Source organism: Diadema setosum, chromosome 17, assembly GCF_964275005.1.
Source record: "Diadema setosum chromosome 17, eeDiaSeto1, whole genome shotgun sequence".
NCBI classification, from domain to species: Eukaryota; Metazoa; Echinodermata; class Echinoidea; order Diadematoida; family Diadematidae; genus Diadema; species Diadema setosum.
Genome location: NC_092701.1, coordinates 8,138,203 through 8,164,926, shown reverse-complemented (window position 1 = coordinate 8,164,926; position 26,724 = coordinate 8,138,203). Strand labels below are relative to the sequence as shown.

General features: G+C 37.6%; 1 protein-coding gene and 1 pseudogene across 1 annotated transcript; one reads left to right on the top strand and one right to left on the bottom strand.

Annotated features, from left to right (window-relative positions):
- Positions 1-512: 512 nt before the first annotated feature.
- On the bottom strand, positions 513-17,130 carry LOC140241146 (retinol dehydrogenase 8-like; annotated as a pseudogene).
- Positions 17,131-20,549: 3,419 nt separating this feature from the next.
- Positions 20,550-25,902, top strand: LOC140241145 (uncharacterized). The gene is made up of 2 exons (XM_072320906.1): positions 20,550-21,551; positions 25,849-25,902. The coding sequence occupies exons 1-2, from the start codon at positions 20,550-20,552 to the stop codon at positions 25,900-25,902; spliced, it is 1,056 nt and encodes a 351-aa protein (XP_072177007.1).
- The last annotated feature ends 822 nt before the right edge of the window (positions 25,903-26,724 follow it).

Below are 26,724 nucleotides of genomic sequence, written 5' to 3'. Positions count from 1 at the left end.
AATCCGTACAGATACAGAAGGTGATCCGAAGGATACTCGGATCACCTAAAAAAGAAACGAAACTGAGAGAGAGAGTGAGAGCGAGAGAGAGAGAGGGAGGGGAAATAGGGCTAATGAATTGTGGATGTAATCACACAGCTAGGAGTACTGCTTGTTGGATGCAGTGGTGTGATAGGAGTGTATAGGATAGGAGCCAATTCCCGAGGAAGCAAAAGGTGTTTTGGAATCCAGCACTCTTGCTACCCGTATAATCAAACACACCATCTACAGAACCCCAATCATCTTTTGCAGGATGGCCATATTTTCCCCGGCAAGGTCGGCAGCGACTTCCGCCAGCGACTCCTTGGTCTCAGGGTGAACAACCAGGTGTCTGAAAACCGGGGGCCCGTTTCATAAAACTTGTCATCAGTGACAAGCTGTCATAGATGTGACAAGCTACTGAAACCCTGGCATCTGATTGGCTGAGAGCAAATTTGTCATAGAAATTTGGCAGTTGTCACTGATGACAAGTTTTATGAAACGGGCCCCGGGTCGTCGACCTCAACGCAATTCGTCATCAAGACATCGACCACGTCGTCTACTGAGTAGTGAGGAAACTTCTTCAATCCGTCAAGAATGCAGCGCAGTTGACGTCGATCGATGTCGTGAATGGTTTCGTCATTGATCTGGGTGTCGATGTCGGATATAACTCCCGTCACCAGTTCTGTCATTACTTGAGTAGGCTGTACCATGCAAACCCTCGGGTACAATCATGAATATTAAAATGAGCATACTGCCACAATCTAATTTACAACTCTCTCTCTCTCTCTCTCTCTCTCTCTCTCTCTCTCTCTCTTCACACACACACACACATAAACACACACATGCACACACATTAAAAGCCACCCAAAACCGGCCAGGAGCGATGTGCATTGCCAGATAGATGTCTTGTAGTTACGGTGACGTGTGGTCTTAATTTTCACACTTATCTCGGTGAAAATACAATATCATGACGTGATGAACAACCTGAAAATGCATGCAGTCTGAACAACGTTAAAATATCTCCTGCTGACATCTGACGGTAAATATATATAACTTAGTTTTCTTATACAATCTTCTAGGAAATTACTGGCTAGAATTTCAATCTTAAGGTGGACATTGTTTTGCAGGCGAATAAAGATATACTTAAACAATGAAGTCAAATTGGAGACCTGAATACCGCAACATTCTATTTAAGAAACTATTCGAACAAAACTTGAATCCAGGAGTCAGCTTCATATCTTCTTGAATTCATAAATATAACACTCGAATTGAATTTTCCAAACCAGAGAAGCCGTGCCGATTGAATGACAAATAAATATGACTCAAACAGCAGAGGGAGATAAGTCACTGTTTGTTTAACATCCTAATTAAAACACGGAACCTATACAGCTTTATATGATATCTCGGTCATTTTCAAGTATATTTGATCAAAATACTCCAATTTGCTTTAAAAACTATACGTTTTAACCTTGATTTCCGGGCTAAACCCCTCAAGTACATCGAAACAACAACAACAACAACAATAACAACAACAACAACAACAACAGCCAAACAGACATTCATGAGACAAATGTACCCAATGTGAATTTCAGACGAATCACCATATAACAAAATGCCATCGGGAGTTTCATTCTGTAACTCATTTCAACAGATCATTGGTTACTAAGAACTTCGGATATGATGATGCATCTGCTATCAAAGTAATACAGAGACCGAAAAAAAAGTATTTTAGACACACAGCAAAAAACAAAACAAAACAAACAAAACAAAACAAAACAAAACAACATACAAACTAAGAGACAAACAAACAAACAAATATATGTTCTATAAGAACTCAAATTTTAGAATTGCTCAGAAAAAAACAATGCCCAGCAATATATATAGAAAAATTTCCTCACGTGAAATCCACCCATACGACTTTCTTCAAAACTTTTTTAATGCCACATACAGACCAGTCAATTTGGCAAAACACTGTAAACGTGGGATATCTAATATCGTTTTAATTTTCGCTAATTTTGATTTCGCCCTCTACTTAACTGGTACAAAAACAAAGCACGCGTATATTATTTTGGTATAAAAAGTCTGCGGAGCAGAAGAAATAGCGAAACTCAGTTAAATTGGACCATTACGGAAAATCATTCGCAAGAAAGCTTGCATGGAGTATACCGAACTAATCTTATATTTACGTTTTCAGTTAACGTAATTGCTATCTCATCTAATGTTTTGTCGGCATTAAGCTAAGTCCAATCGTTTGGTCAAAGAAGATCTTCGCGATTGTGAAAATGATTTGAGTCAAACCTTATTGTCAGCAATTGACACTCTTTGGTGAAGCTAATTAATATATGGAATTGATGCAGTACTTTGTTGGGATTAGGAGTATTCAGACCAGATGAACGAGGGGAAAGTAGGGAGTACTTTGAATACTAAAACAGACTGAAATAATGGAGATGTGTAAATCTATCATACAAAAAAAAAAAAAAAAACATATCTGTGTATAGACGAGATGTTCGGAACGGCGTACTTGAATCGGCAATAACTTACGCAGGAGACTATTTTACCATGCATCTCACTCCCCCGACGCTGGTGACACTGATGATTTTTTCCGCCTTTTTCTGCTTCATGTAAGGGAGTACTGCCAGGGTGAGTCGGATCGTGCCGATAGTGTTCACGTTGACGATGCTCTCGATCCTTGCACGTGACATGCGCTCTGGGACACCAGCGGTAACAATTCCCGCTATGTTGACTGAAGAAAGGGAAAAAATAACGAGCAAATAGTTATGGAAAAAAAAATTCATTCTCTAAAGACAAAATTGAAATGACCAACTTCACATTTAGTTGGTGTCTCTATTGATTTGTACATCACGAAAAAAAAAAAAACAGATACAAATTTTTAAGCACCTTCGACTTCTGTGAACTTCTCATATTGGACAGAGCTTATTTTGGTGAATACCTTAAGAAAATACCTTACAAAATTAGAAAGAAGTTGAACATTTTTAGAAAATCTCTTGAACTCAAATATTTCATGAAATTGGTTGCTTGTTCAAGAATTAGTTAAAGTGACAGTGACATATTTGTGAAAATTGAATATAATATCCTCAATTTTCACAAATATGTGAATGATATTATCATTACAACAACTATTGGCAAACTGTTTATTGTGTAGTTCATAAGGATGGGGAGACGGGGTCATCCCACGCGACCGACACCCATACGGTCCACGAGACCGACATCAAAAGTAGGTCCATGAGTCATATAGACCACGAGTTATACGGCTCACGAATCGTACAGCCCATGAGTTCGACACTACGCAGAAAAGTCTCACGAGACCGACACTACCCAGAGAAAGCCCACGAGACCGACACTAGGCAAAGAAAGGCCGCGAGACTGACAGGATGAACAGCGCCGTCTACATGTCATACCTGTACCGGGTGTTCGATGAAGGGGAAATAAGACATATAGTCCATGGGCCAAGACCCGAAAAATGGGTTATTGGTACCACCTGAGGTGGCAAAACCTTTTTGGTGTCATTTTGTTTGTCGGGCATAGATATGCTTATCAAGCTATGATAGCATTTCCAAATGAGTAGCTTAGTCATAATAAATGCATTTTTAACCAATTTGGTCTCGTTTTTATTTCCCTATACTTCTGAATCGAAACTAACCGCTATACAAAGAAGAGCACTGTCTTCTGTATGTCCACAGGTGTTCTGTTCAAAGACGCTTAAAGGGACATTCCAGACAATTTTCATAATTTCACATCATGTAGTACATAAAACGACAACTCCATGTATCGCTTTGTGGTATTTATTGTGGTTCTTGAGCAGAGAAACAATACTTTGAAAAACCTTAAACAAATTACACTGAACAAGGATGATGACATAGGAGGTTCACATATTTCAGAAATGTAGCAGTGTAATTTCATTACAATACCGCTTGCTTGCGAGTTCACCTGTGTATAATCTATGCATGCCTTCTTCTTTTGTTCTGCTTCCTTGAGCCCCAACTCATGCATTCTTATGGTGACTCTGCCATGTCATCATCCTTGTTCCTTACAATTTGTTCTAAATTTTGAAAATATTCTTATTCTTCATCCCAATTATCACAAATTCTGAAACTCTGTCCTCAGTATAACTAATTTATATTTGTTCAAATGTAAAAATCTGAAAATCATCTGGAGGTCTCCTTTAACTAATATCTACTATCTTTGGTTCTGTTGTAAACGCGGTGCGCTTAGTCTTTATTCAAGGCAGCGAAGGGAATATTTGAATTTGAATTGAAAGGTATTTATTAAATAACATCTCTTGCAGCCAGGAGGCTGGATTGCGGACATTTTACAAGGATCATCATGAATACATTCAAATATACAAACATACATTAGAAATATTAACTATTGCACAATAAAATTAACCTTTATCATTAAAAAAAAACAAAAAAAAAAAACAAACACAATTACAACTATTCACATCTCTGTTCTTCTTTCCATAAATAATCTCTTTTGTCTAATAAATAACCTTACTAAAAAAATCAACTTTTTTTTTTCATCTACTCATCTTCTTTTCCTCCATCTTCTCTTTTCCCCTCCTTATAAACTTTACCATACTTATCATCACTTTCCCTCCTTCAACCTCTTCTTATTCCCTGAAATTATCCTTATTATAATCACACATTATTATTTTCCATCATAACAATTAAAATACCATTTACTCTCTATCACAAAATATCAATCAATATACATTCATAAAAATATACTATTGCAATGTATTATACCAAACACTAGTTTCGTATCAATAAAATTATTCAAACTACCAAATTTCATATTTCACATAACACAGAACACAGAAAAATAATATGGTAATTAAACTGATCTAAAAGTCTGCTTAAGACTAAACAATTCTGCCAAATGAGAAGAAATTGAGATAAACTCAGAAGTAAATGAATGAATGAAGGACCCATATTCAAACACATCATTACAAAGAGAGAAAAAAAACATCACTTTAACATGCGGTTTTTAACAAAGTTGAGTGTTCTATCAAAGAGAGAAAATTTCGGCGTGCCTGCAAATAGGCCATGGGGTGAGCCGGTTTTTTCGCTTGTTTCGTTCCGACAACTGCGGCACTAAAATTTCTCCACAGCTACGTGTAAACAAATAACCAAAGAGGCTACAGGAAAAAGTTCGACACAAACCTTCCTGCAGTATTTTGGTAATTTAGGGGGAAACAGTGAACTTTTTTATCACTGAGGAGCTGAATATGTACACTTTGCCGTGTGCGATATTCATTCGCGAACGATCATGTGATGTATGTTATCCAATCCGAATCGAGAATTATTGTTTCCGAGTCAAAATGGCCGCCCCCTGTGAGCCTGTCGACGCGTCTACGTCGTCTGCTCTGCCGAAACTTTTAAGATGCGTTGAATGCATGTAACATCGATGAAGTTTGAAAATTTTACGGCTATGACCAACCTAAGATAGACGAAACCTATTTTGTGTGCCAAAGAGTGGATCAAATTGAGTGGAGGAGACCGTGAAATCGCAGACCAGAACGAAGTGATTCAGCTGCTCAGGGGGACTGACTGCAACCTACATAGGATGATTTACAGGTTAGTTTACGTGCGTACAGTCGTAGCAGTCGACACTGCAGTGCAGTCTCTCTCATATGCATAATGTTAATTACCATGATGTCTTAGATACAATTTGTATCTTGAATTTCAGCTTGACATGGCATAGCGCCGTTATAATGTAGCCTAGATGTAATTTTACATGTTGTTCTATGTACAGCCCAGGTTAGGTTGATGTAGCTATCAGTGATATTGTTTTGTAAAAATCTTGACACACAGCCCGTGAGGACTGGATTGAAAAAGGTCTAAACTGCATGTAAATTTATATTTTCATAATCATGGCCATGGAGTATAAATGTTAAAAATCCATCTTGTCTCTCTCACCCCGAAATTGGCGAATCCCCCCTCAAAACACACATTTAGCATCTCATTAAATTAACTTATTAATATTTGATATAAATAGGTCTAAAAAAAAACCAACAATGACAATAACATAATTTCAACAATCAAACTCCCTAGAACATATGATTACCCGGTACCATTATGTTGTGCCAAATTATAAAGCAGTGGGTGGTGGTGATAGTGAAAGGCCAAGGATTACTAGTATTAATGATGATAAGGCAGTTGTATTCATAATTATGATAATTGATATTGTGATCAGGTGCTGAAAGCTGAAGATGTAATTTAAAATCAGTAATTGCACTGCAACTACAAGTTGAAGTAGTTGATGATGACAATGATCATGAGTTGTTAATGATTAATTTGCTATGGTTAATCTGATACCTGGCATAGTACTAGGGCCTATGGTATTTACAAGATTCAAATATTGGCAGTCAATAGTCTACCGTACATTTATTGAGTGTAATGTTCAACCCCTTCCCCTCGCGTTTAGCCTTTTTTCCCCCTAACAAAATCCAACGGCTAATCATTGCTATTCATTTCTCCATTGTATTAAATAGGATTCCATGAAACGTGCTACAAGAGATAGATAGCAAACGCCTGAATCTCGCTAGGAAACGAAAGCTGAAGGAGGAGCCTGGTCCGTCAGCAGGAGCATCTGTTTCCTCCCCTAAGACGCTCTCATCAAGATCAAGATTTTTTTCTGGAAGCTTTTCAGGTTCTGCTGTGTTGCCTGTAAAATGCATCATTTGCAACAGAGTCAACCTGCTCATTACTTGCCAAGGGAAATAGGTCAATATGATTAATATTGAAGCATGAAAACATTGTCATGTTACTTTAAGTTGTCCATGATAACATGGAGCAATATATATACACCACTGAAACATTCACACACATACACAAAGAACTTCAGTGCAAAGTTCAGAAACAACAGAATGTACTGTATATGCACCAATGTTTTGGTCAATATTTTGGTCAATGTGATAAATATTCAAGAGTTGACATCTTACCAAAGTTGTGCATGATAAAATGTCTTTGTAATACAGATTGTTTCCTGTATTTTGAATGCCAATGTTTATGCAACATGTTTTGACTCCTTGCCTCAGTATGTGATTGTTCGCCCTGTAGCAAACCTTTCTGCCCACTATTATGATTTGATTAGGGTTTAATTATTCGAAGAACAAAGATGTTTTCCTAAGTGTGTGTGTGTGTTTTTTTTCATAAAACTGAATGACTACAATTAAAATTTGTTTCTCCCACTCTGGGAAAAAAATGTAACTATTATTAATACTGAAACAGAATGTTCATGTAGAAAGGTCAGTACAATGTAGGTGTGAGTACAAAATCAGTTTGCTAAAACTAATACTAGCCAAATGAAAATTGTGCATAAGTTGAGTCAGGTTTGCACAGATCCTCTGATATTGGAAGTTAATTGCAATGTTATCATAATTTTTAATGCCAAACCTGTTTTATTCTCTCCAAGATTTTCAGGTACACATTGCCTCCAATACAGAATCCAACAGTTTTCACTCATGAATGGGTAAACTATGATTTTGCCTTTATGTTATATATTGGCATTTTTCAAAACTTTTACACACTTTCAAGGATATTTGGACCATGGAATGTTCCGGGAAATTTATTAAAACTAGAAAATTTGACTGATTATCATTTTGAGCTATCTTACATGAAAGGAGGTAGTGTCCCACCATGTTTTAACCTAATGATAGCAATGAAAACTTCAGGAAATTCTATGAAGATTAAATTTTCTAAAGTACTGTATAATATTTCATGAACAACATGATTGCTATGTGATCTAAATATATTAAAGCTTCTTAAGAAGAAGAAGAAGAATAGAAAAACATGTTTACTTATAAACAATATGATCTGTTTGATAGTAATGTCTGATGTGTGTAAATGAGTTTTTATGTGTGCGTGTGAGTGTATATAATACAAACATGTCAGTGTTTTTATGCACCTGTGTATGTGTAATGCACTGATCAATACACTTATTATATCATTGTGTGTGTTCATGTTTATGATAATCTTTTTTTATGATGCTGATGTGATAAATGGCCAAGGCATGTAGAATAATATTTTAATACACTTGGGTATATTGAATCTTCATAACTATGTGTGTGCGTATGTGTGTGTGTATGTGAGGGTGTGTACGTGTGTGTGCGTGCGTGTGTGTGTGTGTGTGTACAATAAGATTCTCCCACATGCACGCGGACACTCACACAAACAAACCCACTGATTTTTTTTCTTTTTTTGCCTTGAATGATTAGTCATTTGATTAATAACATGTCTTTGAACAGAATATAAGGCATTTGCCTTGACCTCTGACGGTCAGTCAGTGCTATCTCTCATGGTCTCGAACCACTTTGCTCTTGTCCTCCTTTGCATAGGCAGCATCAGGAAAAGCTGAAACATGAGATGTAATGCAACTATTGAACCAAAACTTCACACTTTTTTCTAGGCATATGGCTAAAAGCAGTGCTTTCCAAATGTGTATATGTATTTCAGCTAAAAGCCCCCTCACACCTGAGCGAATGTAGGGGGACGAAGGGGGGCGAATGAGAAAAACGTACGAAATGCGCGCGAATTCAACGATTTCAAATAAAGTTGCCTTCAAATCATCCGATTATAAACTAAAGTCAAATATGATCAACGAACGGTAAGCGAAGGATAAATATGACATGCGAAGGATAACGAGTTTTCGGTTCACTTCTTTGAGTAAATTGCGGCCGAAGGCGAGCGAAGGGTTGATATGACCCGATAAGACGAACGAACAATGAGCAATGGTTTGATATGGCGTGCGATTGGAAACGAAGACGAAAGAATAGATCAGGCGTTCTCGTACGTGTGTGTACCAGATCCGTCGAGATTTCAGTGCGGCCAGAGAAATCATCCACGCAATATTTACATTTAAAGGACGACAAAGATAAACAGTTAAATCAGCCGGAAGATTCCAGTATTTTTGGCACTGTAAACATTAATGTTTTTTTTCGCAAAAATTGTGCGAGTACGTGGAAGGTGATAGTCATCACGATGACGAGTTGGGTAGATATGAAGAGAGTTATTTCTTATGAACATGTGCAAAAATGTCAGGAAGCTCATCAATTGAAAATTTATACATAAAAATACCAACATTATAATGAAACAAATCAATCAATTTCAGATTTTTGCTTCTACACAAAAGATCATTTGTGTGAAATAAATATCCAATATTATTAATTATTCTTAAAGCACGTTTTTGAAGAAGAAAAAGGGTATCAAGCAAAAACTGAGATGAATTGCCCCAATTGCCATCATTTTAGCAAAAAAAAAAAAAATTAATAAATATTGAAACAGTAACAATGGAGGTGAGATGATAACAAATTTGACGTACCCCTAAATTGACTCGACCTACCCCCTTTCCCCTATTGTATCGTACCTACCACCAACATCGCACCAGATAAATTTGTAGTCACTGTCCACTATGATAGCCAACAGGATTATACTAAAAAAAGCCCTTGTAGTTGCAGCATAGCGAGCCGGACAGAGGAGGCTTTCTGATGACCACATGCATGCCATCAATAGCTGCCACACAGTGGGGAAAATTCCACCGCTTGTAGAATCCACCAGCAAGTTGTTTCCATCCATCAGAGGTTGAAGGGGCCGTCATGACTTCATCTGCATACTCGTCACATATGGCCTGACACACTTCCCTGGCCACTACAGATAGGGTGTTTTCAGGCACCGTCCACCCATACTGCATGTCGGAGTACTTGGTGCCAGACACAAGATGACAGAGAGTAGCTGCCAACTTGAGACCTTCTTCCAGCGGCTCCCTGTACCAGGTGTACTTCCCCCTGATTCTTCCTCTGACCCTCTCCAGGATTTCATCGTAGAGTTCAGGGGCATGCAGAGAAATTTCTTGAAAGTCGAAGGGTCTTCTCTTCGGAGCTCAACCAACAGCTGGTCGTAGATTCCGAAAGCCCTTCTTCTGGCAGGGTTCAGCCACGTCCTTCTCCAGATACGACGTCGTCTGAAGCCTCGTCTCCATCTGAATCGGCCTCTGATGAACTGGTGTAGGTTCAGCTGCTGATGTCATTCTGAGCCAGTGCTAGTAAATACTGGACTCTGAGGCGGGCTGCATCTTCCATTTTTCTGAAGAAACTTTGAAACTTTCAGGTGGAATGTTTAGAGTAGCGTGGCGAGTGGCTGGTCACAGAGAGCAGCTCAGCATTCGCCAATTTTTTCGTCAGGTCATTCGCTCGTATTCGTATCACTTCGCAATCCATAGTTTGTCATAGTATCTCTTAGACTTGCCTTCGTGTATGCATCGCCTTTCAAATTTAGTAAAAGTCAGTCTTAGTTTCCCTTCGCATATAAGATGGCAAGCGAAAATACGTTTGTCATAGTATCTTCGTTTCTATGCGTAAGTCATATTTAGTCATCGTGTTGCTTCGTTTAGGGTTCTTTCGAGATCGGTCCACCTTGGCAAAAGCGCGATGAGGGACTATGCGTGACGATAGCACACGAACGATAAACGAACGATTACCGCAGACTAAATAAGAGATGCAAATGACAGACGATTTTTCAATTCGTCGGGAAATTTTAAACATGTTCAAAAATCCCGTGCGAATTTGAATAATCGCAACTGTTAGTTCAGAAGGTGTACGAACCCAAACACGAAGGGTAAATATGACTTACTATCAATTACCATTGAAAACGATTTTTCCAAAAATGCCCGCCAGCCATCGCAAGTCATATTTCAGGCAATTCGCTCAGGTGTGAGGGGGCTTTTAGAAACACTATGGGAACTAAACTGCGGCTAGCAGCCCCATACGCATAACTGCGGCCAGCAGCCCCATACGCATAGCGTCATGGGGCTGTGAACTGTAGCATACAGGATCATGACGACGTAATATCGCGGACAAATATCAACTTAAAATCGGTAGAAATTCTTCAATTTGAAGACTTATTAATAAATTTGAAGTATTGATGACAGAGTTCGTGCAAGGTTTGCTTCTGCAAATAGTTCCTTTCTGTTAAAATTGATGACTATATGTGACTCGGTCGAGAGGAAACTGGGAGAGCTACACTGAATTGACGGCCAGCGCATGCGCACACTGACCATCTTGTCCAGTCAATGGGTCCGAAATTTGTGCGTAGTGATGTGTGCGCCTGCGCTGACCGTCAATTTATTTCATTTCATTTCATTTCATTTCATTTCTTTTATTCCTTCTTTCTTTTTCGTCAAACATAACACGAAATGAATCAGAAGATATAACATAGGCATGTATTCGACTTTACATGGTAGATAATGGTTAACAAATAGGAAATTACACATGCATACCTGCAGAATACAAAGTTATGTATGGAGGAAAAAAAAGAAAGAACTGAGAGGTTCACTGAAAAGCATGCTTGTAAATTGTGAACCACTCAAAGGATTCTTGTGAATACATTAAACTTTTTTTTTTTGTTTTTAACAAAGACAGGAGAGAACAAGACAGGACAGAACAAGACAATAGAAACACAACGACACTACATGACTTTACGGTAGGGTATACCATGACAGTAATAAAACACAAAAGAATTATGGAAAGGAATGAGAGAAAGAAAAAGAAAATGAAAGGAAAAGCCAACACGCTGAACATCGGGATCGTAAGAGGGAATTGAGGTGTTTCAGCTCAATCAGCCGAGCAAAGTTTATACAAATAAGATAATGTAAAAAAATACACAATGATGAAATCAATGGTTGACGATGAACCCTTAGGCTGTAAAGACCAGCTAAGTAATGAATCGTATATATATTAATATGAGTTCAACAAAAAATATTTTAACTTACGCTTAAACGAATTCAAAGATAAAGAATTTTTTATATCACAACTTAAAGAATTCCAAAATCTAGGGCCAGTGTATATAAATGTATGTTGAGCCGATAACGTTCTCAGAAGGGGTAAATGAAACTCATTTGATCGCCTGGTGGGATAATTATGAAAAGATTGATTTCGTGGAAACATTGAATCAAAAATGCTGGGAAGTGCATTTGTGTTATAATTAAACATAAACTGACCCAGCTGAAAGAAAAACAAATCTTTGATTTTTAAGATCTTATATCTAACAAATAATGGATCTAACAAATAATTTAGCGTAGCTCTCCCAGATTCCTCTCGACCTAGTCATATAAAAGTCATCAATTTGAACAGAAAATGACTATTTGTAGAACCAAACCTTGCACGAACCCTGTTGTCAATACTTCAACCTTACTTGTAAGTCTTCAAATTGAAGAATTTTCTTTTGATTACAGGTTGACATTTGTTCGCAATACTACCCTGTCATGATCCTAAATGCTACAATCCGCAGCCCCATTACGATATGTGTATTGAGCTGCTGGTCGCAGTTTATAAAATATGGATTTTCGCAAAAACTGCAGGATATTTCGAGGAGAACTTTTTACAGTATATTTAGGATGTACAAAAATCACATTTCCGCATTCAGAAAGTAGTGCCAGTGTTGCTGGAACGAAACCCATTTTCTAAGCCTCTTTTTTAGCTTCACCCCATGGCCTAAAAAGGCTGAACTTGAATAGTAAAACACAGAGTGCATGGGCGTTATAACTTTCAATATAACTTTCAATAAAATATCCAAAGGGTTATGATGTCCACAGCTTTCACGCGGTGCGCTTAGTCTTTATATAGAACAATGTACCGTTATCATATCTAAAGTTCCTTTATCTATACTGTTTTTATGCTACCCTCTCAACAAATACATCAATTTTAAACAAAAATCACTCTGTTCATTTGCAATATTATTTATCATAATGTATCGTATTGTACCGGTACATTGTTTTTGCATTATCTTTCATTGTTGGATGGAAATAAAGCGACATTGGCGTAGTATTAGCGTTTTCACCGTAGCGTTTTCATCGGAAACTGATAAATAATTGAAAAATACGGTAAAATTAACGAGGAATTGCTTTTTTGTTATTGTTTTTAGATAAAGGGATATACACTGTATCATAAGCTTTGGATATTCCCATCGCCGTCTTGAATAAAGACTATGCGCTGTGGACGTCATAACCTTTGGATATTCCCTCGATTCAGAAGTATAGGGATATAACAACGAGACCAAATTGGTTAAAAATGCATTTATTATGACTAAGCTACTCATTTGGAAATGCTATCATGGCTTGATAAGCATATCTATGCCCGACAAACAAAATGACACCAAAAAGGTTTTGCCACCTCAGGTGGTACCAATATCTGGCCTGGCCCATGGACTAGTACTGGCGGGTGCAATTTCGTCACGCTATTGAGCGACAGATTGTAACTAAATGAACAGCACCATCTACACATCAATGACACCAAGTATGTATTTCTACACGTGTGGCTTTTAGAGGGCAGTCTTGTCGCGACGGGGAGTGACATCTTTACCGATTTTTTTTTTTTTTTTAATAATATTGAATGATTGTAAAATGAATAAATAAAAAGAGGACAAGAATGATGTATGGTCTAATTTTAAATCTTTGATAATGCCGCCGTGCTATTTTTAAAAGGCTTTCCCAATTTCTAGCTAGAAGATTGACAAGATGCAATTTTCCCCTTTCCTATAATGCTTAGCTGTTTTCATGGATGTATCTTCACTTTCCGAATCCTTATTGCTACCTACTAGCTATTTTCTGTGAATTTATACTGAATCAACACCTTCGCAGATGACTATACGCCCCCTCCAAATCATGTAAGGTGTGCACTGCAACACTAACCCTTTTTTTTGTGTGAAATATTTCCTTGTAAGCTTCATTTTGCTAGGCATTTTTTTTTTTTTTTTTAGTTGGTTGATCTGAATGTCCACATTTTTTAAATTAAATGTATGTCTCTTGCGGAAAGGGAAACAAGGGTGTTTTGGTATTTTTTAAACTAATGTGCAAAGATCTGATGCTCATTTTTGTTAAATTCTGTTTATTTATTTTTTCACAAACACTCACACAAGCAAACACAATCAAAATTCTTTCGTGGAGGTGAGGAAGGGCAATGACGGGGTAACACGCCAGCAACTCTCCTTTTCCGTCTATCGTATCTTCCTCATGCCATCATCTGGACACGTACCCTATACAATTATATATATATATAAATATATATATATATCTATATATATATATCTATATATATATATATATATATATATATATATATATATATATATATATATATATATATATATATATATATATATATATATATAGATAGATATACATATATATATATATATATATATATATATATATATATATATATATATCCTGTTGGTCGTGAGTTCTGTTTGCGTAGTGTCGGTCTCGTGAGCCTTTTGTGCGTTTTGTCGAACTCATGGGGTGTATAACTCGTGGGCTTTATTTACTTAGTGTCGAACTCACGGGCTGTATAACTAGTAGGCTGTGTGACTTGTGAGCTGTGTGACTCGTAGGCTGCCGACGTGTGGGCTGTGTAACTTGTGAGCTGTATGACTCGTGGGTGTCGGTCTCTTGACGTGCACCCCGTGAGACACTAATATAGCAATAACGGAATGGCGAAGTATTTCAACCTGTCAAATACAGACCTATTGCGGACACCGTTTCGAGGGTAAACTGGTCATGCCGTTATAAGTATACTTACCGAGAATATCGATGCGTCCGTGTGTTTTAATGACGTCATCAACTACTCGTATGATGTCTTCATCCTTAGTGACGTCCATCTCCTTGATGAAAATTGTCTTATCAATAGCATCCCCAACGGCGGCAACTAACTCAGCCTTTTCTGCCATGACAATCAGTAGCGATGACAAGGTAGCGTTGATCGGGGTCTTGTGCGAGACGTCGAGCCGTAGAGAGCCCGATACCCGACGAACATCTAGTCAAGAGTACTACTTGAGGAGTCTTGGTAACCACACGAAGTTAATCCAGTTCTTGAGTAAAACAGGAAGCATGAGTATTCAACAGAAAGCATCTGACGATTTCTTTCCTGCATAAGGAAGTTTGGTTTGAAAAATACTCCATTGATTTTGCTATGGTATAGTCAAAAGATAAACCTAAAACAACTCTCTCAAGAAGAGCACCTTACTTTGACATTGGATTTAATCAAGCCTTCGATACTATAGATCATAAAACTCTCATCTACAAATTACACAATTCTGGGATACGAGGCCCAGTTTATTCATGAATTGCTAAATAACAGATACTTACTGATGAGTATAATCATTATCATACAACCACGTATTATTTACGCAGTAAATAATTTTGTTACTATGCTGCTATCAACATCACTGATTGCCTTGTAACGTGAAGCAGCCTATGACTCAGGCTATGCATCAAATCTTTAATCAACCAGTCAGCTATTGTTACGAGTTATTGCTTATTAACTTGTAAGAGACGCATTCCCATGAGCTCTTGTGAGAGAAGTGTTCCTAAATTTTAAAGCTTAAAACTTTGGTACTTTTCTATTTAATACAGGCACTTGCCCGTAGTTTAAATTCGAAAGCATGTAACCTTCGAACTTCTATGGAAGTTGGGAGTTGGTGCTGTATTATTTTTTATTATAGTTCCTTCATTCGATGTTGGTAGCCCTATTTAACAAGGCAGAATAAAAATCAACCTTTCTTTTGTTTTAACCCTATTTCGGTTATAAAATGTTATGCTATTATCTGTTTTTCCCCAAACTCTCGATGAACTATTTTATTGTCTCAATGATAGCATAATGGTTACAAAATTCATTCTAAAAGCTCCTAATGGTTACAGTAAAAAGTACTCTTGAAATATAAAACAAATTTGAGACGATTATAGACACTATTTCATCTCAAATTGGCCTTTTTTCGTGCATTTTTCTTTGCTTTGTGCAGAATACATGGATTCAACCGATCCCATTTAATCATCCCCAATATAAGATATTGCAGCAAAACGCAGAGGTGTCAATTTAAATGATTCCTGCTGTCACATTTTCTGCAACACTTGGTAAGTGAAAGTAGAATTTGAATCCTTCTTTGTGGACTTTAATAGGGATAATCGAATTCCCTAGCCTCACATTCAGTTGACCCGATGTTATAATTTCATAAAAAAAAAACAAAAACAACAACCTTCAGGGGGATATTTCACTTTGGGGCTAATGCTTGCGGAAGGGCTGATTTCACCCAACCGAACGGTTTGTGAAAGATGCCAATGTCGAAAATGCCAATAAGTCCAACATTTGTATATTGTTTTACTCTACGAAACGATCGCTAAACCAGCGCGGGGGTTCGCAAGCGTCAACTATTTGAGGGTGTCGTTTGTCAGTCAGGTGGTAATTTTCATAACATTTGAACTTCTTGTGAACGTTTTCCCCACACTGGTGGCTTGTTCTTGAAAAAAAAATGAAAGCCTCGTCATACACGCGGACAGTCGTAGTGCGTCGCAAGGGCGAGATGTTCGTTAAGGCCCTGTCACACCTTTCCGGGTAAGCCTTGCGTGCGACTTGCGCAGAACAATTTTTGCTGTCCGGAGGTCCCCGCAGATGGCCCGCACATGACAATACCGAGAACGTATCTCACCCGTAGTTACCCGGAGTTATGCACGCAAGTCCTATTCACCAGCAGCCAAGTATAGACCCTGTCACACCTTTCCGGGCAAGCTAGGCGGGCTTGTTGCGTCTGGGGATTTTTCAGCACGCAGGATTTTTTTTTTTTTTTTTTTTTTTGCAGGCCGACAAGGATTTAGGCGACTTTTGCATGCGCTTTACCTGCTGAAGCCGTGCTTTGTACGTTCTATTTACGTGCATTCCGTGTGACCTGCGTGTCGTGGGTGTTGTGTGAGGGCTGACAACTCGGTGAAGGAATCCCTCTGAAGGAATTTGATATGACAGAAGTCCCACAGAATGTCAGTTTCTTGGCCGCAGCCGACTCTCAACTAACAAGCAGAAAGACAGTTATTGACCCTCCGCATGCTTTCCGGAAAGGTGTAAAAGGGCCATAAAATCTTCTTGAAGCCGCAAACAGATCCCCACAGTTCGGAGAATGTCTCGCGTATGTTTCCGACAACCGCGAAGTTCTACAGTATACCAATTATATTACGACATTATATGCAAACTGTACTTTTTGAGACAAGCTCACGATCGTTTGTGTATGTTTGGGGCAAATAGAGACCATAATGACGTCTTACCTCCATCAAGTACATTGCTGACGTGTCTGAATTCTAAATTCATTTCATTTCATGTTTTCAGTTTTCTTCAAATTCAAATCGTAGCATACTTCAACATATAAAACGACTTTATTCATTAGTAGAAATAGCCAGCTCATTACAGAAAATCCATGCAGTAATTCATTGGAAGATTTTAACTGCAAATTAAAGCACGAGCCTACCAAATCTGATGTGAGATATCAGAAGAAGATTATGGAGAGTTATATCGCAAACTACAGTACATTCTTGATAAGTTGAAATAAACACAACGAAACCCTTTATATTTTTACTCATGACTTCAAGAATATCCCTTGTTATGTTTACAGATGTGGTATCACAGGAAAGGTGATGCAGAACACTTAAGAAAAAGCAAAAAAAAAAAAAAAAACCAAAAAAAAAAAACCAACAAAACAGAAGTAGAAATTGCAGTTTCATATTCAGCATTTGCCACCGAAGTTTAATATTAGATAAAGGACCTCATAATCTTTTTAACGAAAGATTATGCCTTGAAGAACAATTTTTGGAGAGATTAATGATGGTTTACTCTATAAATACACTTTTACAAAATTATGGAAATATATCAAAATTAGGATTAGGATTTGAGGCTTTGGAATAATTACATTTAAAGAGAAATATAAGTTTTAAAGAGTTTGCGGTGATGACATTATCAAATCGTGCATTCGAATATTCATAGGGACTTTTCAAGAACTGTTTAGTGAAAACTCGTCAATTCCCTCGCTATTGATGTATTGATATCTGCCGTATTTTTCTTATTTGATTCTGATCATGAATCAGTAGTCTTATAGAATGTTACTATTTTTCTTTTCAATTAATTTTCAACTCTTCAGGAATTGTCCTTTAGATTTCAAGTTCTGTAGTAACGTTTTAATCAAAGGGGGTAACTTGATAACAAACACACAAAGCAGTGTTCTAATGCTCACAATACTGCTACAGACACTCATGAAGCCCCCCCCCCCCCTTTTTTTTGGTTATATGAATCAATTTGTTCAAACTGGTCCGTGCGTCGCATAATGTAATAAAAAATTCAAATGAGACATCAACCACGATTATATTACTATGTGGAGAAATTGTAAAAGGCAATAAACGAACTTGACACACAAGAAAGGAAAGTAAGGGCCACAGTAGGATTAAAAAGTGTAACATTATATCATTTACACACGAACGGAGCCTGTTTTCCCGTCAGTCAAAATTAATTGCTAAAGTAGCTTGTCTTCCTCTTTCTTCATTTCATTGCAGTTTCTTCAATTTTTCATTAAAAGATGAATTGAAATCTGTGGTTCCAGCAAAACAGAGGAACCTCTTCAGATTCAGTTGTTGTCCAGTATTAAACACTAAAGGTAGATGGTCTAGAAGGACACATACGTGGAGTGGAGACAATGCAATCATGAAAATAAAATGAAGATCATCAGATTTAATTTGAATGCATTCGAATTTGGAGTAGCTGACTGAAGTGTTAATGTTATACTCTTTTTTTTTAGGATAGCATAAAAAAGGTGTTTATTGCTGACGCCTATAACAGAATTTACAAATACAATATTTGTATCGTATATATGGCAGTATAGTAAGACCCTCAAAAATGCAAAGAAAAATACAGGAAATTAAAGGTAACAATTTTGTGTTTACCCTAATAAGGAATAGATCTTTATTTCCACTATTTTAATATAAGACACAAACACAAGCTGGGTAGCAAGGAGTCTCTCTCCCACCTCCCTGTCCATCTTCACTTTCATGTTTCAATACGAATACACACGCACTGACACATATTCCAAAATAAATACACTGACATCACATCGCTGCACTCAGCGAATATTGCTCCTAGTTGCATCAAGGGATCGTCATCACACATACACACACACACACACACACACACACAATCATTTCTTCCTTTTTTTTTTCCTTCGGGAGAAGGGGGCATATCATCATAAAAAAGAGGAAAATTTGTCAGGACTCCACAACCTCCAATTATTAGAAGCCAGCTAATCATTGATCACCATATTCATCTGCGAGCCATCAAGAAAGCACTAGTGCGCATGCGCGCGCATGAGTCGTGAAGGATCATAGTAATAAGACTGAGTGACATCCGCTAGTACCTCGAGCAATTCACTCTCGAGGAAAGAAAAAAAAAAAGAAAACTCATGATGTTAATGGTTATTGGTCTAATAGAGATGAACCCTCGACATTTGATACAAAGTAAAGATTTCAGGTGTGGCGGCCATTCTTTTTTTTTTTTTTTCCTAACGTTACTCCAATGTGTCGTCTACCACACGCACTCCAAAGCAAGAATCGTTAAGGTATATAAATGCTCACAAAATCTTGTCTGGCAGTCGTAGTCGGAGTTGTGGTAATTATCCTTGGTACATGTACATGTCAACGTTTATTGGCATTTTTGATCTTGAATAAATGATCTACGACGCAATTTACAACGCATCGTCTACATTTACATATGCATTGAGCTGGGTTTCAGCTTCGCGCAAGCGCATTGCTTTGAATGCCTGTAAAATGGAGAGGCAGAAAATGAGTTAGCCTCGCTTTTGCGATTCAAAGGAATATACCATGACAATTTCGGTGGTGAGCCTGCTCTACCAAGGATAAGGATAAGATTAGTTTAGACTGTCAGTTATGATCAACAACTTTCAACGGCATATTGCATCGAGTGAGATATCGATGCTGAATGTTTTTTTAAGCCATTGTCCTAATAAGCCAGTTCGTAATTAGCGCATGTACATATTGGCACATATGACCTTTCTTTTTTCTCAGTTGATTAGGCACTTCACTCGTTTTCAAAGCGGTATAATGCAGAAGCTTGCCCGACGTAACAATTTATGGAATTCATGTTCAAACAAAGAATGAACTTGCGTTTAGATCAGGTGATCAGAATACTCTATCAGTTGACAATTTAGCAGCAGGCATCCATTTCATTGTTTTGTATTGAATGCAATAACAGCCTATTTCTTTTTATATTGCGAAATACCATTCTTGCTGTCAGGTGGATGTGCTGGCAAGCACCATTTAGATAAGGATCACATAAATAATCATCGCATCACAGATGCTTATCTGAATTTACAAACCAAAATGCCAGTTGGTAAAAATGACCTTTATCTGCTCATGCGCAAAGTGGAATTACGAACTGGTCTATTGATCTTACGCTTTGATTCGAGTTGATGTAGGAGCAACGAGCTCATACCGACAAATTTATCAACATTCTCAGGAATATATGACAACTGCTCTCCCACGAACCACCTACCCCAAACGTCATTTCCTTACTTGATACATTAAGGTTGGTAACACCTAGCCTGACAACTAGTTTCATTATCGAGTAATCGCGTATATTCTGGCAAGTTTCTTTTCTCTCCAGAAGTGCCAGTGTCCATCGATAATTTGCTGCCATGTTTTTAAGCGGTTTCGCGATCTTACGATTGACAGTTGGAGCTCTTTCTATCGGTTTCGGAATTCCTGGTAATATAATCATCATAGCTGTCTTTACCAGGCAGTCAATCAGCAATGCCACTGACGTCGCCTTCATCGCCCTTGCCGTAGTCGACCTCGTCGGGAGTGTGATCAGCGGTATGAAAATCGCCGCCGTCTTTTTCCATGACGAGCATCCATGGGCTTGCTTCCTCGAAATCATAGGTTCCAGATCGGCTCTATTCGCAGGTCTTTTTTTAACGACCTCTATTGCTGCATATCGCTACCAGGCCGTGTGTCATCCATTCGGAAAACGCGTCGGACGGTGGGCTGCCGCCTGGCTGTCTCTCACGTGCACCATTCTCGCCTTTGCTGTACATGTACCGTTCTTTTTCATCACGACATCGCAGAAAGCAGGGAGCGGGTATATTTGCAACATCTACGGAAACATTGCATGGGTGCGGAGTGTCTACTCGCGGTCACAGGCGGTTCTCTTCTGTGCCTCCGCCTTACCTGTCACGGCTCTCTATGTCTTGATTTTGAAAAACATCCGCCGTCACCAAAAAATCCGTCGTAAAGTCTTGTCCGATCAACCAGTTTCTGGGCCTAAAAGCAAACCGGAAGCGATAGGAGGTGTTTACACTGTAAGCAAGAGCGTCAAAATAGCTTCTACCTCCTCAAACCCGCCATCGGATGATTTCTCGTCAGTTGTATTGGATATTCAATCCGCCAACGTCGACCCTATCCTTTCACAACCGTCTGGAAGAGGACCACCGCCTAGTCGGCAGATCGTTGACCAAGCACAGACTGGGGCCAGGAAGGGTCGTAAATCGGATCACAAGACTACACAGATGCTGATAATCATCACGGCCGTATTCTTTCTCCTCTGGCTGCCTAGCATAATTCTCGATCAGCTCTCTCACGTGCAGATCGGCCACATCGCCAGTATCATTTCAGGCACGCTGCTCTACTTTTTCTATCAAGTAAAGTATGTCAGCCACATCACTAATCTTTTCGTTTACATAGCTGTTAATAGACGTTTCAGAGATAATTGCAAAAAACTGTTACTCGGCCCGAAATAGCTAGTCTCCTCTTTTACGCTCGACTCGCGTTTAGAATGCCAGGCGCATGTCACCTTTTCCACAGATGGTTGCAGTTCTTTGTTTCGAAGATTCATTAATTCGAGCTTCGTCAATCCGAAATGAAAGAAGGTTCTTTTTTCCCCCGAACGTTCGCTGTTCTGAAGCTTTTTAGTCCAAAAATGAGATAAGGTTCGTAATTCCGAAGGTTTTGTGGGCACATTCTTTTCATTTTCATATTAACAAACCTTATTGCATTTTGGGTTAACGAACGTTGGGAACAACCAACCTAATTTCATTTTCGGAACAACGAACCTTCGGAATAATGCCACAAAGGTATGGATAAACGAACATTAAGCTATAGGGATATTGAGTGTTTGGGTTTAACGAACCTTCAGAACAACGAACCTGAATTCATTTTCCGACTTACGAACCTTCGCAACAACGAACATCACCCCCATAGATCTATGCCGATATCGTGATAAAAAACGCCTTTCCGTCAAAGATTTTCATCGCTGGTTCAGGACAACTCTGCGTTCCTCTTTCGAAAACTTATGTGCATTTCAGTGGAAGACTCGTAAGTTGTATTGCCACCTCTTACGTTTACCTATGCGATCGTAGTTTTGTAAAGTCCACATTCTTATATTAAATTAAATTCAAACGAAATTTCTATCGTTTTGTTAGGTTGATTCTATTTTGTTTGGTGCCATTCTTTATGGTGTATACATTGTGTACTATATGCAATTATCTTTGTTTATGATAAAGTGTGATAACTTCAATAGCGAGTTAACTCGAAGGGCGACAAATCGTTCAATTCCGAGTCACTTATGCTTTTATTGTTCAGTTCAGCTTTATTGCTACACAATAATGCACTGTACTGGCAACATTTTGAGTGGAAATATTGATCATTTTCTTATTATATAGATAATACATTATTAAGAAGCCATACAACGAGTACTATATTGTTGTTAGTACCATCGAAAGCGTGACTTGAAATATCACATTTGTGACTTGCTTCCTTTTGCCAGGGTGGGGCAGTGCATGTTGCACCACTGCACTTGTGCATATAATATGAATATTTCTTCCCTGAGAACCTGTCGACGTGCAAATCCAATTTCAATTTTCCTAATGAGTTATAGCCTACTAATTGAATATTTTAATACGGTTTGCTCGTATCAATGGCTACTGCTATGGCGGGTAATCATCGAACTGGCTTTTGCCCTTTTTTGTCAGGAACAGCTTTTGATTAACTATAACATTTGGATAAGTTGGTGAATCGGCTCTAAGTTTCCTTATTTCGGTCATATTTTATAGGAGGCCAGTTTTCGCGATCTTTATAATACAAAGCCAAACAGAATGATATCTCTGCTACGTTACGGCTGTGCCACAAAACAGAAATCATCCGGGTTTTTTTTTCTTTCTTACATGAATATACCTTTTGTTCAGGGTTTTACTTTGCTTTGTTTCATTTTTGCTTGTGAATAGCGATGCTAATAACTTTCACACTTCCGCAACCTAAAAACCTAGAATTCCAACAAACTTTGGCTTTCGTAGCTTATAGAATTGCTTCATATTTGTCTCGCTCTTTTTTTTTTTGCGTGTTTAATATTCGCAACGGGCCGTAAAGTGCGACTTTAAGCGTACATTTTTGCTGTGAGCGTTACATGGAAATTGTCTTTTTGTGCATGTTTAGCAGTTTGTATTACCACAATGTTGTGTTTATCTTTACATATAAACTTAAACTCAAACTCGAGCATCGCTTGGTAGTTCAAAATGTTTAACGAAGAAATCTCAGATTGTGAAATAGATCCTGCAAATTCATTCAATTTATGTGTTACCAAGGATCTTTCAAGGAGGGTTACATATTGGCGTATTTGAGGATCATATTAATCACGGAAATAATAGGTATTCTGTGAGGCACGCAAAAACACATGGCAACTCATTTGGTCCGTTACCCGAACAATATTCTGACAGCGTTATTAGAATCAGTAAATATTAGCAAGTACCTCTGTTAGAATGGAAGTATAGATGCTCCCGACATGATAAATATGTTTGGTGAAGACGACGAACATAGAATTTTTAGGACGTCACATTCTCCGGTAATCACATATTATAAAAGCCATACCTACCTTCAAAACGTAAAGCAAGCTATCATCAGACTAGAAGATCTCTTAATCTCTCAATCTCTATTGCTACAAGAATTACAAAGGCATACAGAATGTCCTATATAATCGATTGTTTATAAATCAGTGCTGATTACCGTGGACACTGCAATGACTAAAATATTATGCAGTGTGTGTTTGTGGGGGGGGGGGGTGTCAATTAGGTGATGAGCCTGTTATACAAGAAGTTGCATCATTTAGAAAATGTAGAGAGAGGTTATTTGATTCTTTGTTCAAAAGATTTTCATGAATTTCGTGACAAAGTTTTGATTGCATGTCGCTGAATGAGCTTGTGATGCGACAACGATTGCGAAGACTTTATTACGCTGATGGAGAAAACTCTAGATCCATTTGTTTACAGGCTTTTTGATTGCATATCATTACATGAGCCTGTGATGCCAAAATGAATGTGAACAGTGTAGACTATATGCTAGGCTGAAGGAAAACACTCCAAATGTATTTGTATACAGAGTTTTTGATTGCATGTAATTAAATGAGCTTGTGATACATCAATGATTGCAAATTATGCTATAGGCTGATGGAGAACACTATAAATGTATTTGCATACAGAGTTTTTGATTGCATGTCATTCAATGACCCTGTGATGCCATAATGATTGCGAACAGTGTAGACTATATCTTCGGGTGCTGGAAAACACTCTAAAAAGATTTGTATACAGAGTTGTTTTTTTTTTTTTTTTGATGTCATTGAATTAGCCTGTGATGCCACAATGATTGCGAAAAGTGTCGTCTATGCTAGGCTGATGTGAAACAATCTAAATGTATTCGTATACAGAGTTTTGATTGCACGTTATTATATGACCCTGTGAAGACACAATGATTGCGAATAGGGTAGTATCATAATTATGCTAGGTTGATGGAGAAAACTAATTGCATTTGTATAAAGAGTTTTTGATTGCACGTCATTTAATGACCTTGTGATGACACAATAACTGCGAATGGTGTAGACTATCTTCGGTTGGTGGAAAACACTCTCTAAATAGATTTGTATACAGAGTTTTTTTTTTGATGTCATTGAATTATTCTGTGATGCCACAATGATTGCGAATAGTGTAGACTATATATTCGGCTGGTGGAAAACACTCTAAAAAGATTTGTATACAGAGTTGTTTTTTTTTTTTTTGATGTCATTGAATTAGCCTGTGATGCCACAATGATTGCGAAAAGTGTCGTCTATGCTAGGCTGATGTGAAGCAATCTAAATGTATTCGTATACAGAGTTTTGATTGCACGTTATTTTATGACCCTGTGAAGACACAATGATTGCGAATAGGGTAGTATCATAATTATGCTAGGTTGATGGAGAAAACTAATTGCATTTGTATAAAGAGTTTTTGATTGCACGTCATTTAATGACCTTGTGATGACACAATAACTGCGAATGGTGTAGACTATCTTCGGTTGGTGGGAAACACTCTCTAAAAAGATTTGTATACAGAGTTTTTTTGATGTCATTGAATTATTCTGTGATGCCACAATGATTGCGAATAGTATAGACTATATCTTCGGCTGGTGGAAAAAAACACTTTAAAATAATTGTATTCAGAGTTTTTTGATGTCATTGAATTAATACTTTCTCGTGTAGTTTCAGTAATAAATTCATATTTGATTGATTACAGTTCCCCCCATGCAAGTTGATATAAAATACCTAAAATAATACCCGAGAATTGTAAAAAGTAAGAAGGTTAGATAAAGGTAAATGACATTTCGTTTTATATAAAATACCTATACTCTTTGTAACTTTATGTATATATGTGTTTGTTGTATATATTCGTTTCCTGAATAGATAAGACAGTGTTTATGGTTGAAGTGTTTTCTTTGGTAAGTTTGTAAATTGATTTTGATGAAATTTAGAGATAGAGTTGGAATCAGAGTTTAGGTATAGAGAAATAAGTTGAATATCTAAGCAGATACGTTAGAGTGTCCGCAAAGCTGTAATCAACCCTCACTTCAGGAAGGTTTTAATATTATGCCTTCTTCATACATGTCATTTTGAATGAATTGTTTTCTGATATGCAGTATCATCAGACGCAGATGATCAAGCAGAGACTGATTACGGACAGTGCATGGTAGTCATTTAGGGCTATTGTCAATGCACTTATTGATGAGATTTGAACTAGATTCAAAGGCCAAGTAAATCGCATCTAGCAAGATTATTTCAGGTCCTAAAATAATGTTCGTGTTGGGTTGTAGATAGAATACATACGTCAATCACTGCACTGCTATGTGTACATAATAGATATATAATAAATATATATATATATATAATAAATGTTTGTTGATAATTATGTTCTTTTTGTTATGGATTTTGAGGCAGGTAGGGCCTAGATGTTCAAGATGCCATAGTTTAAATAAGAGTTGAATAATATGCTACAGTTTGTTGGCATTGTTCGAAAGCTATACTTGCTATGAGTACGCAAAAGTTGGTCATAATGTGGACAATTACACACACACACGCACCCACACGCACACACACAACACAACACAAACACACGCACAGGCATACTATGCATACAAGCACATACAGTATCAAATTGAGGTATTGTATATTGATGCTTTACCAGGATATTGACATACCTAAACAGAAAATGAGATAACTGGAAATTCCAGGGAATCTCTGTGGATTTTTTTTTTTCAATCTTCAATGATAAAGAGTTGAGTTTAACTTTTATGTTGTTGGAATTTCAGGAAAAGGTGTATGTTAAGCAAAGTTTAGTCTAATTCTGCGGAAAAAAAAACATTAGATGTTAAGACTTAAATGCTTACTTATGGTTATATGGGGACCTTATTAGTAGTCAAAATTTTGGATGCACAAGTTCATCCTGGAGTTAAAATTGCCCTTTTCAAAAGAGTGACAATTATACGAACATCTCGTTGTCATGTTTAAAAATTGGG